The sequence below is a fragment of the Taeniopygia guttata genome, chromosome 7, assembly GCF_048771995.1.
Source record: "Taeniopygia guttata chromosome 7, bTaeGut7.mat, whole genome shotgun sequence".
NCBI lineage: Eukaryota > Metazoa > Chordata > Aves > Passeriformes > Estrildidae > Taeniopygia > Taeniopygia guttata.
The window spans coordinates 14,446,021-14,459,503 of NC_133032.1; the positions used below are offsets into that span (position 1 = coordinate 14,446,021).

The 13,483-nt window shown below is 34.6% G+C and overlaps 1 protein-coding gene across 3 annotated transcripts in view; it reads right to left on the reverse strand.

Annotated features, from left to right (window-relative positions):
• LOC100221646 (sodium channel protein type 2 subunit alpha) overlaps window positions 1-13,483 on the reverse strand; it is a 58,760-nt gene that overhangs the window by 40,507 nt on the left and 4,770 nt on the right. For 2 of the 3 annotated variants that reach the window (XM_041717590.2, XM_072932186.1), the window contains exon 2: window positions 738-1,061. In XM_041717590.2, the coding sequence (XP_041573524.2) occupies window positions 738-1,010 (273 nt within the window). In that variant the 5' untranslated portion in view covers window positions 1,011-1,061. Of the gene's footprint in view, window positions 1-737; window positions 2,150-13,483 lie in introns of those variants that run through there. The other variant, XM_072932187.1, reaches the window with a different exon arrangement.

Below are 13,483 nucleotides of genomic sequence, written 5' to 3' on the forward strand. Positions count from 1 at the left end.
ATCAGTATTTCTATAAATGATGTTTTCTTTCTTGACATAATTTCACTTCACATGCATATATAAAAATAACTTTCCTTCATGTGTACTTGCCAAAGTAAACACCTTGCTCTTTTCTTCCTTTTTTATCAGTATTTCTATAAATGAAACTGAATCAGTAGATATAAATTTAGATTTTGTCTTCAGGTCTGTATCGGGCCTATAGACCCTATATTGAAATGCTAAGATTGATTTAGTCTTTACACTTTTTTCTTTTTTTTTAATTTTGTAAACCAAACATTTTAATGATATTTTCAGGAATGTTTGACAGTGATTGTTCTCTCATATGACTGAGCAAGTATTTTGTCTAAAGACATCTGTAATGAACTAGATCTCAGGTATCATGTTTCTTACAAAACCCAGAGAGCAGCCAGACATGGAAAGCTTTCAAATGGTTCAGCATTAAATTAGATCTGAAGAGATTACAGGACATTTAATACAAAATCCATTCATTAAAATACCATAACATGAGACATTAAAAGAAAAGTGCCTTTTTTCCCATTTTTTTTCTTTTTAAGGCAACTTTAGCAAGAGTTACAGTTGCAACTGTAACTTCATAGTGAAATCAAAATAACTAACATGATAGTACCTACTGCATAATACTTTCAACCAGTGCTTCTGACCAACTCCCCAGCAGAACATTTATCAGGTTATAGTAAAAGAGGAGTGCTCTAATTACATTTTTAACACAACACACTCACTTTTTTATTGATGTAATATGGGTCCAGGTCCTCCAGGGGTTCAGACACCATTCCTGGAGGAATATCACCATAAATAAATGGCAGCGTCTTTCCTGCCTCTAAGTCATTATTTGGCTCTGGGTGATTTGCTTCATGACCAGTATCATCTGTAGGCTCATCTTGGTCATAATTAAATTTTTCATCAGCAATACGTTTTTCAATAGCTGCAAGAGATTCTTCAGTGAAATAGAAGAAGCTGTCAGGTCCTGGTGGTACCAGCATTGCCCGTGCCATCTTTTCATTCTGCAAATTTTAAATGCTTTTAGGCTCTTGTGTAAGAAGATCCTACAAGGACATGTAGGAAAAAGAAAGAAGAAACAGAAGGTCACACCACCAACAAATTCCCCAAATATCAGCTTTTGGCATAGTCAGACTCTGCCTCTTTTCTCTTTATAAAACCCTGTAGTAAGAAATATTTCAGTTAACAGACAGACACTTTATAGAAAATTAGCTACTCATGGCAAAGAGATAGAAGTTAAGAAGTAAAATAAAAATAATGAAAGAAAAAAAAAGAGATCAGATTTTCTCAGTTTATCACCTCAGGTTAACAACTCACAACAAAAAAAGAAAAACATTCTAACTTTCCCTAGCCTAATACTAAGTTACTTTATCGTGAAAAAGTAAAAAGTATTGCAGCATAGCTAAGTATTACAGTCAATGATCACAACCTCTACCATACAGATCTATATATTTTTGGCACATCACCTTAAAAAACCTTGCATTGCTATTATAAAAGCAGAAAGAAAAAACACACCATTTTCATTACTCTCAATTTCTTACGGCAACATTGCTCCATCTGGTGGCTTATACTATGACTGCCAAACTAATGTTTATGTGATCCTATTAGGTACTACACAAACACATGGTATATATAAAGCCATATTCACAGGCAGAAAGCAACTGGCCTGAAGTCTAGTCTTTCCCTTTTAGGCTGATTCACATCTACCTGATTTCCAGTTGTAACTTTGATGGTGCTATCTCTGTAATTAAGGAAGTTATGATGGATGAAGTGTTTTAGATTTATACAAAAAGCACAGCACAAGTCTTTGGCAAATACCACAACAGACACAAAAAGGTGTGTGTGGGGGGGAAGGGGGGCGGGGTCTTTACACTGACTACTAAAGAGGTGAGAAATTTCCTAATAAATAAATAGAAATGAGACATTTTTCATGTCACCTGCTAAGCACTTTAAGAAAACACAGACATTTTTTTGTCTGGAAAAGAAAGCCTGAGAATGTCAAGTCTTTCCTTATTTATATAAAAATGCCTGATCTCATCTGTTCCATCTTAAAGTGATTCACCATTTTCAAATGCAAGATTTGATTTTTGTTTAGCCTTTTGGGGCAAATAATTCTAAAATTCTTAGCAGCAGTGAACCTGAAGATCCGACCAGTCATACTGGGACTGACAACCAACTGTGTCTCAAAAGGAACTTTTCCTTCAGAAGCTAATTGACACGTGGATCTAAATACCCAGAAAACCTTCACCATCAAAAAGGGAGAAAGATCTGTCTTCCAAGGAAGAACACCAGGATCTCTTTCCTTTAACTTAATTTTTACTTAAGAGCTAAGGTAATACAAATATTACATGGTACCTTTAGGTCATTTATTTAGCTTATAATTCTGGGTTTGTTTTGTTTTTGTTTTGTTTTTGGTTTTTTTTTCCTGAAATGGAGGAGTAGATATTATCTGCTTCTTCATTTGTAAGCTGTAAGCTGAAAATTCAGAAAAATAATTTCCTTAGTGCAAGCACTTGAGTCTACACACACACACACACATATATATATATTTAAGTCAAGGAAAGCTCTTATTTGTAGGGGTTTTCTCCTACACCAAGGTTGTAGCAGTATTAAACAGTTATGTTTTCCTAAAAAAAAGTCTGTAACATACGTAACATATAGGAATGACTTTTTATACACCTTCTACTTTTTATATACCTACTACATGTATTGTAACAGATTCTGAGGACAGCACTTGTAATGAAATTTGTATTTTGTGAAAGATGCAAAAAGTTAATGCCAATTTAAATAGTCCACACCCACTCAGTTATTATCTAAAATAGTTAGATGATTACACAAAGTCTTTTGGAGTCTGAAGAGACAAAAAAGTAAGATCTACAGCTATCAGACCAACTTCTATCTTATAACCAAATAAAACAGGAGCTGTATATACTGTGCCACCCTGAAATGGGAGTGTTGCTCTTTACAGGCTAAATAAAATACAAGCTTTTCAGCACAGCTACACATCACTGACCAGTCTACCACGCCTATAAACAAGTAGGAGTACACTTGGCAGTCTAAGAAATACTTAGGCAACTTTGTGTTGCAATTATTACCTTCGGAAACAAGCATGGGAACAACAAAAACTAACCAGACAAAACCAAAAAAAAAAAAAAAGGGATGAGAATGAAAATATATACCATAATATTGGGCTAGTCTTTTAGAAAATGCTCTCACTAGTTAATAAAGTCTCAACAAAACTTTAAAAATAATTTTTTAGTCAACGTTAGGCATATAGACTTGCAAAGCGAAGAATGTGATGTCCACAGAAACTACTCAAATCAAACATGTACTTGAAAATGTCACTGTCATGTCTGTCTATGCATTTTGTCTAAATTTAAAAGTTTATAATGCGTAAAACTAAAAGTTCATGACTGTTCATTTTATCAAATGCCACTACAGCCTTATGGCAGCTTTTCTGAGTTACTGCAGTTGTGATCAGAATGAAAACCAATCTTTCCGCTTGTTCACATTACCCTGGTTTATTCAGCAAGGCTGAAGTGGCACCCGTAGGGCTGAGATGAACTCCAGCATTTCTCTCTAGAGACACCACAGCCAGCGTCTGCAGCACAATTTTCAGTGTTAACACAAAACAAAAAAAAAAAAGTTATTTTCCACTACATGACAAATACCTTCTATGAATGCCTTATTCCAGCAGCCTAATCACAGCCCATGCAGGGAAAAAAAACCCACACCTATTAAATACTTCTGGAGTTTCAGTTCAGTGACTGTTTCCCTTTCATGACTGTTTTAAAGTACTGCAAATACCTAAGTGTTGTAACACAGTGGAAGAAAGCGATGCTGCTTATACTGTTATCTCATGAAAATCACTTTATCCACAAAAGAAATTGAATTTAAAAAGAAAAACAAAAAAAAAAAAAAAAACCAGAATAGGTTGGTTTAATTACTTAAATGTGTCTCTTTCCTCCAATTTTGACAGCATTTGTATTACAAAGATAACAATCAAACTAGAAAACCATATTTAATGTGAATCCTGAAGAAACTGTCACCCTTCCATCCATAAAATCCCACAAAGGTCCTTTTGAAACCCCAACATTAAAAAAATCACCATCAGTAAAAATAAAACCCAGCACATAAATCCCCATTTTCTCAGCTTACTGTTAATAAATATGCCTCTGATCTTTCATGCCTATGCTGTGCATGTAAACCTGATTGGAGACCCTGTCCATCAAGCAGGACAGAAAATTCAAATTAGAAATGAAAAATTACAGAAAACTGCTACAAGCCAGACTCTGTAGTAGCACAGCACTAGGAGGAAACTCCTGGGCAGGAATGAGCCAGTTAACAACCTGATACTAATGGTAACATAAATATACTCTTATGGAGTATGGTTGAATGAGCAAAAATAATTTTTTGAAAAATATTCTTAATACGTATACAAAGAAAAGCATCAGGGTCATTTATATTAAGTTAGGGGTTTTAAGCTTGAGCCCACCTGGCTGTCAAAAAAAAGCATGAATAGATAGTGTTCATTGTTTCCATATATATATATCAATAAATAAAAACCATTTGTTTCTATATTACTTTTAATATTTGCAAAAATAATAGTCAAGCTTAAAACCAAACCAGTCAGCAACAAAGCCTCAGTACTTACAAAATGTGTTTCCCTAACATAGTATTTTTATCTTAACATTTTTCAAAAGTAGAAATAAAACATCTGCTCTTCCTACTACATATTCTACAACATAATGATGAATGTTTCCAATGTTCTCTCTGCTATGGTACATTTCATAATGTTACTTGAGTAACTTGAATAAAGCTTTCAGTGTACTAAAGAAGCCATACTACTGAAATTACTACACCTCAAAAAACATCTAAGCCTCACATGTATGAAATTTCATTAAAAATAAGACAGTCAGGTCTTATTCAGTGTTCAGTGAATTTCATTTAGGCAAGTGATCAAATCTGATGAGTCATGAATCAAATGTACAGAGATTTTTCTTTTTTTGCTAGGCTCTTTTTTGTGCATTTCTGAATATATGAACAAAAAGGTGTTTTTCCCCCATGGGTATTTAATTCTACTATATAAATTAAGACTTACTTTATTAACTAATATATTGTTATTTAGCAGTGATGCAGCCTTTATTTTCTACAGAAGATAAGACAGGTTTCTTACTGCTATTTCAATTTCACAATTCTGTGACTGCAAAACAAGCAGGAGGCTATAAGACAAACCCAGAAAATTCTTAGAACAGTGGTTTAATCTAGAAAGCATCTGGTCCTAAACATCAATAAGAACTAAAAGGTTTCTGAATTATTTATTGCTTTGAGACTGAATAGATTAGACCTACACTATATTTCACCCCTGATACTTCTCAACAAAAGATTGTGCTAATGCAATAGCACTAAGTGGGACAGCTGAATTTTTAAAGAAAATATTTTACCATGCCTTTTTTTTGTCTGTAAGTAATTTCATTCTCTATAGCTTGTCCATGAAAATAATTTTAAAATCCAAAATAAATGCTTATGGAAAAAATGGATTTCTTTTCATTTTAATGGATTCTACTCCTTATATGAAAATAGCCTTACATGACCTGTATTACTTCCAAAGGTATTCTAAACGAGGTATTTTCAATTCAATAGCCTCTGATTTCAATTTGTGAACTTATAGTAATACACAGAAGACATACAAAAATATTGTAGGAATGAAAAATGCTTAAAATATAGAGGATGCTACAGCTCATTGTAAAAAAGAAGAATTCTCTAATATAAGCTCATTTTTAGAATCTGCAACCACTTAGAGGCAGATCAGTTTGCCTTTCCTTTATGTCAGAAAATTGGGTGCATATCTAGGAAACTCAGTCCTCACAAACAAACAATTCAATCCTCATGTATCAAGCAGCCACCTTGGAACAGAGCCAATACTGCGAATAAAAAACCGTGAGAGATTTTACTATTGGCAAGGCACAGAAGAACTGTGAAAAACACAATACATTGCCACAAATGTGATGTGCACATATGATGATATTTCTGTTATCTGCATGACTACTTGGACATTATTTCCAGGCCAGAGGAACACTGCTCAAAACATCAAGACCCTGCTTCTAGTTAGCTCCAAATAAGTTTTGTAGTCAACTCTGCATAATAAGCCTAATTTAAAGCTTCCTCAGCCTGTTAACTCATCTTTCAGTCTAATGACAAGTTTATATCAGACTTATTCCTACAAATTTGCTCCTTAGTTATAAAACTAAGGCCGTTATTTCACTTCAATAGCCCATCAGTGCTTCTTACTTTCCCGTATTTATAGTAAAAATTCTCTCAGAATTTTCATCTGGTGACATAAATTCAGTAAACCTTTTCTGTGAGTCACATAAATTGTATCAGTCACTGAAACTTATCTTTGCATTTTTTGTTCTTATGTTATATTGTGGGGCATATTTGTTGTTGTAAATCCTGGTGTTCAGTCTTGCAAGATTTCATTATCAATGTGTAGGGTTTTTCCCTCCTCATTTCTCCAGATTACTTCTTCAATTTTCTACCATTTTTTATGTGTCATTTAACAAATTCATAACAAAGTAAGACTTTACAGTTTCCATCACAAAGCCCTGATAATGTGCGTTTAGTGCCTTTGCTCCAAAACCCATTTTTTATGACCTTTGCTCCAAAACACTTTTTTTATTATGCCAAAGATGATAATATCCAGTTAATTACATTATGACCTTCATATTTATAAGTTTGGATACTCTTTCTGTATAAATTCATAGCAAAAAAAAACCATAAAAACTTTTAATTACGTCTATGTCTGGGCTTTTTCATTACTCTGACTCTGACACGTGTCAAGCCTCATTTATCAGAATGCTTCAAGTAAATCACTCAAACTTTGTACATGATACCACCTCCAAGTGATTTATTCCAACTTATGCAGGTGAACCCCTTGTTATAAAATTTTTACACTAGACTGTGAAATGGTTGAGTTTTGTTATAATTCTGAAAACTTCACTGCAAAACTTATTAAAAATTAAAATTATCTTGGGTGCCTTACCTCTATCAGATTAAAGTTAATGTATTGAGATCCCTATGGCTGTACCAATACTGGGTTACAGAAATAACTTTCATTAATGCAGTATTACTCTGATTTATGACCAATTTCATGAAAGTTAGAAGAAGACATTCTGTTTGATTTTTCCACACAAGGAATGTGTACATTGTGTCTGAAGTAGAAATGAATAGTTTGTATCAACTGCAGCTAGAGGGGAAAAAAAGGGCAAAATGCTAATAAAAGTTTTGGTGTTGAATTCATAATAACTTATAGGAACCTTCTCAAGGCAGATAGTTCCAAAAGCAGATAAAAAGGAGGCGAAGGTTACCTTATATAATCTACAGGAAGTACAAGTATGTTCAAGGGATGTTGAACACAAGGCACCACTGCAAAGCAACAGTGATAAATGATGTAAAACCAGTACAGCTCCCAAAAAAATTTCCCCCCGAACAACAAAAGTGAATTAGGAACTTAAGTTGAATGAAATAAAATCAAAGTTTAATAACCTGAAGATTTTTTTATATATTAGAAAAGTCCTCTTGAATATTAAGAAACTAAAAAGACACAATTTAGTAACATACTACAGAACAAAAACCTACGTTTGACTAGATTTGAAACAGTAAAAAATGTTCTTGAATCGTTAAAATGTACACAGTCTGGTTTTTATCTACCAGAAGCTAATTATAATTTAGAGCATAGCAGAAAAGAAAATATCCACCAATAAAAGAAAATAATTTTTTTCATTGACTGAAAACTGCTAAAATTCTGAAGCAATCTTTAAGTTTATTTGCTGTTATGGGTAACATTGGTATTACAACCTAATAAATGTGATGGAATTTTATTAAATGATCCTAACAACTATTTTAAAACAGTAATTTCATTGCACTTTGATTTTTAACAAAGAAAATGAAGACCTCTGTTAAATGGTCGGAGAACATAACTGAACAGACAGTTAATATGGAAGACTTTTGAAAGTCAATGTGCTTTGTTAGTGCTTTGTCATGAGCTTTTTAGCCTGCAAACACCACTTATGTCAGGTCTTCTCCATCAAATTTTTTTAGTCTTTTTTCCCCTTTTGGCAAATAAGAAAACACAGAAAAAAAGAAGGGGGGGGGGGGGGGAGGGAGGGCAGGAGGAAGAAAGCAACTCTCCCACCAAAGTAAACACACAGAATGTGAAAACTGGCTGCAGAATGCAAAAGACACAAAGCAAGGAGTACAGCCAGACCTCTTTCCCTTCCTCTTTCTGGCCAGACAGGCTCCCTGTATCTCATTTAATGGCCTCATCAGTGTAATCTGAGTCTACTTTCTGTGCTGGTCTAATTTCCTAGAAAGACTCAGCTACTGTTCTGCAAATGGATACAGGCTTACAGGCTGGGATGATTGGTAAAACCTGCCTCAGTTTATAGAAATATGGGGGCAAAATTCCCACATCCATTCTAGGGCTTCCTGCAAACACACTGAAAGCGGGAAATAGCATCAGCATGCATCAATACAGAGATGTAAGGTAGGATGTTCTTGAAAAGGTCCACCTGTTAGGTTCAAAAAAGATTTTGCTCCTTCCAGTATATTACTGAATTTTTGTATGTATCAGAAAAAAATTGTTTACTAATGACATCCATTAAAAAAGCCATAGAAGCAGAATAAGCCTGTAAAACTGAACTAAGAGTTCAATGCCAATTATTCAGTTCAGTTCTGGATGTTCTAACAATCAGAACTAGTTTAATACAGGATTGCTTCCTATCACAAGTAAAAGACAAGTGGTAGAAAGATTGTGAAAGAAACTCAGAAAGTAAATTACTTGAATTTAAAGTGTTATAAAGTGTCAGGGTGAAACTAGTTTGATAAGCACAGGTCTCTCTCACAAACAAATAAGCCCTAAATTTACTATATTGTCTGTTCTGCTCAGTTCAGGGGTGTAATTATTTTTAAAAGGAATTTTTTTGTTATGAGCACTGAATCTTTCCTATAAACAATGGTCATTCTCTTAAGTCTTTATCGGTCATTTTTGTCTGAAAATTCATGTGATCATAAGCCAGAACAAAGGAACTTCAAGGCAGATTTGGCAGTAGTCTTCTCTGAAAAAAAAGTCTTAACATTTGCTGAAGTATTTGTCCTCCTTCATTCCCTTTTATTATTGGCTTTATACTGTGAGACAGGTCTGCATTCAAATGTATCTGACATTACATCCAGATAGCAAGAACACAACCAGAGACCTTCTCACACAAAACCAGCACCACTGGAGACTGAGGGACAGCTGGAAACACATCTCATGTTTTCATTTACTTTCCATATTTACTTGCTTTTGAAAATAACTGCTGTTCTAGATTGTGTAAACAAAAATTATGGACAAGAAAAATGAACTGGATTAGATTAAGCTATTATAAAACAAAACCCCCAAGTTATTGCTACTCTTGCGCCTGCAGAGGAAATGATGAACAAATAAACAGATATGACAGTATCCTCTAAAAGAAAACAAAACCTGCTGAATGAAAAAGGGAAAACAGTTCTGAAATATTAATCTAATTTCATCATTGTTTTTTTCCTCACTGAACATGTTCTACTCTCTGCATTTAAATTTAGTTTCAAAATCAGGACTGCACTGGCTGATACCAATTGCCAGCTGAAAAATGAAAAAGAGGCAGCAGTAAAACATTATATCACATTGGATTATTGAAAAATACTGAAATATTGACTATTATTAATGAAGTATTACCATTAATAGTACCAGAATCTAGCCAGAGAAATACATTTTACAACCAATTTACCTGATTGAAAATCCATTTTAAAGGATTTCACTGCTTGTACAATGAGAAGTAATGTTCAGCAATTAAGTATAAAAGATTCTTGAAGATCAGAAAGAAAAGGACAGACTTCTATGACCTTTTTCATTATAATCTTTAGACAAAGACAAATATAGTGTTCTGGTTCAATCTCCTCTTCTGGTCACTGACAACATATAAAGAATTGAAAAACGTTTCTTTTTCACCTCAGGTTAGAATGCCAGACACCTGTATTTTCCTGAAGCATGCTTAAAAATTCAGTGATTAAGAATAAGGTGAGGTAGTTGGTAGTTTTATTGACCTAGGTTTTGTAAGTTGTGAAATACTCAAATTGCTTGCAATCATTTTATTAGCAGCATGACTATATATAAAAAAAAAATCTGCCAGGTTCACACTGCCTTATCAGGATGTGACATTTGATAAAAGAAAAAGAACTGCATAGAAAAGTGTCTGCCAATAATACTTATTCTGAAGTTGCTGGCTTGGAACCACCTCCCTTGAACTCAGTGATTCATAACCCTCCTGAACAAACCCCCCTGGACCCTTGGTGTGGTTCAACACATCAGGCTGGACGGGGCTTTGAGCAGCCTGACGAGGCGAAAGGTGTCCCTGTGTGCCCCTGATGACAGACCTGTCCCTGTCTCCAGTGCAGAGAGTTAAATACCCTCCTGACCAGCAAAGGCCCCACCTCCCACACATGGAAGCACTTGATAAGAGTACCACTTTTATTACTACTGCAAGATCAGCACAGGAAACATCCAAAGATGGTCCGATAGTTATCAGTGTTTGTTCATCATAAAACCTAGAGCCATTAGGAATCCTTTCAAAAATGACATTTGGTAATCATTTACTTTGCAAAAAAAAAAAAAGCACCAGATGTCTATGGCACCAGGCAGATGTTTGAAAATATAACTACAGCAAAGGTGACTAAAAGCATATAGTGGACAGAGTGAAAAAATCCTCCCTCCCCCCACCCGCCCCAAAAACTCATAAAACCCAACCAAAACTAATGCTAATCTTGTTCCTTGCTGTAGGCACACAACTTTTCTTAATACATGTGCCATAGTACACAGTCCCCTATAACAAGGGAGCCTTTGCCTGCACTGCAGTGATTAATTATATTGTGGCTGTGCAACATAAAATAGAATTGCAAGGCATTCACAGAAAACAGTCATTAAAAGAGCAGGATATAAAGTGCAGCAGTTGGTTTTTAAAAAGCAATTTTCTTTTTTTTTTTTTTTTACATAATATGCTGCCATTTTCCATTTCAGACAAAAGGAAAACAGCTGGTTCAGTCCAGACCACCAGAACCACTGTACTTTGTCAGCACTGTGGGATGACACGCAGCTTCAAAATCTTCTGTTTCTTCCTCCCCAGTCATGGAGTAGGAATCAATAATTTAATCAAGTATTCATCAGGAGAGAGGAATATCCTATTAGTCAGTGCCTGCATTCCTTCCCCCTTACTCCTTTGTATCACTTAGATTTCCAGAAGTGTATATCATTCTTTTTTAGCTTAGCCAAAAACAAAGCTCTATGAGTTTAAGAAAAAAGAGATCTGCAAATTCATGTGCAACTTTCTGAAACTAGAAGTTAATACCCACCCATTATAAATCTAATGTTACAACTTTTAGAAAAGAGCCAGAAAATTCACAATGCGAAAGAAACTGAGAAACGGCACTAAAACACCATTTTTGGAAAAACAGTTACTGGAGACTTCTTCAATTCAACACCCATCTCCATTAAAAGATACCAGTGAGCACACATCACTGTGATGCAAAAACCATAAGAAAGGATTTTGTGGCTAGTTGATTTACTGATAAACACATTTGCACCTCTTAAATTACTTGCAAAGTACTAAGCTACTGTCACTTGACACATTTGTCCAAAGATGGGAGGAACACTGTCCTCAATCTGACTGAGCAAAGATTTTTAACAGAAAACTTGAAGATCATCCTCATTTATTATTTTCTGAAGGCTGTAATTTTATTCTTTGTCATCAGTCATGAAGTAGTATTTTCACTACAAAGGACAGAACTCTGATTGAATTTAGTGAAAGGACAAAGATATAACAAGATAAGAAAATAAAATATGCCTCCAGTGACCAGATGGAAGGAGAATAAACGAAAGAAAGACAAAATAGGTGATCATGGCTATTAGATGCTTGAGGCACAAGGACTCTTCTTTCATTCAATTTATCTAATCTAATTTAAAAAATAATCTTTATTAGGCCACAGAAACGTCTACATAATATTATCAAATATTAACCTCTAAAGCATCTTAAACCTAAAGAACTGGTAATTGATACATCACTTGAAGGATATAAATAAGATTTAAATCCTTAAGATTGTAAAATAAAATTGTAATAGAAATTCTCATTGGTTTTACTTCCTTATAAATTCTTTAAAAATTGTGCAAGGCATCACTCCAATTTTGAAGTACATTTTTCCACCAAAGCTGAGGGTCATATTATTAATGAAGTGAATAATTTGAGAATAAGTCAATAGCTCTGTTTATAAAAAGACCTGTATAATCTTTTTAACAAGGGAAACATGTAGTAACTCCTTAAAAATACATCACTTAAGCCGCAAACAGAAAAATAAGCTTCCAAGAAATATTATCTGAATCCAGATTAAGTTAATTAATATATTTTTCTTAACAGAAATGGTATACAACACAGAACTCAAAATCATCTAACACAGTAGTCCACTATGTAATGTATTTACATGCCTGGAAATCTCTTGTGGAGGCTATGGAAGAAATCCAGGCTGTGTTGATCAAGGCTACAGTACCTAACAGGATTGCCTGCAAGGAGAGGTCAAGCAAGCTGCTCTCTTATATCCTCAAAGACAGACCAGGAGATCAAGAGAAGTTCAACACAACTGCTCTACACAAAAGTTGGAGTCCAAGTCCCAAAGCAGAAATACTGTAACAGAAAAGAAACTGTCTTCTGATGGGGACAGAAGGAAAAAAATCCTACCACATGAAAATTGGTATGTCCTGGCCAGTAAGGGGCCCTGTTCCGGGATGAGATCCCTCTGATTGCTGAATCTGAGGTCTCAATTGTCATAAAGACTTCTCAGATTTTGAAGGATTTACATGGAAGTCACTTTCATGTTAACCTTAAAATGAGGTGATTCCAAATATGAAGTTCTTTTGTCTCCACTGGTCTTGCTATAGACATGCTTACCTAAGTAGTGCCTTCTTTAAGTACCCCCTCACTGTGCCAGCTGTTCAACCCCCCCTTCCTCTTGCCTTAGTTGGCCTGTACGTAATGAAAGACAACCAATACTAGAAATACTCTCTCCAGTAATTCAGCTCTCAGATAATGAGCCTCTCTTTCCCCACCATCTAGGTAGGAAAAAACCTCAAAACATTAAACCTTAAAACACCCTGTGCACCAGATGAATAAATACAGAAAAACTTGTAGCGAATCAGGTTTGGGTTTTTTTCCCAACAGAAAGCTGCAAAACCTTTATAAACAAATTGTAGATAAACACATTGTAAATGCTTTCTTCTGTCTCTTATTGTACCAATTGATCTGGCTATACATCCTAAAAACACTGAAAGTACTGCATATTTTCAAATAATTGATTTGTTTAATTTCCTTTGATGTTTTCTCTTCAATGTAAGAGAAGGGTTCCCAGA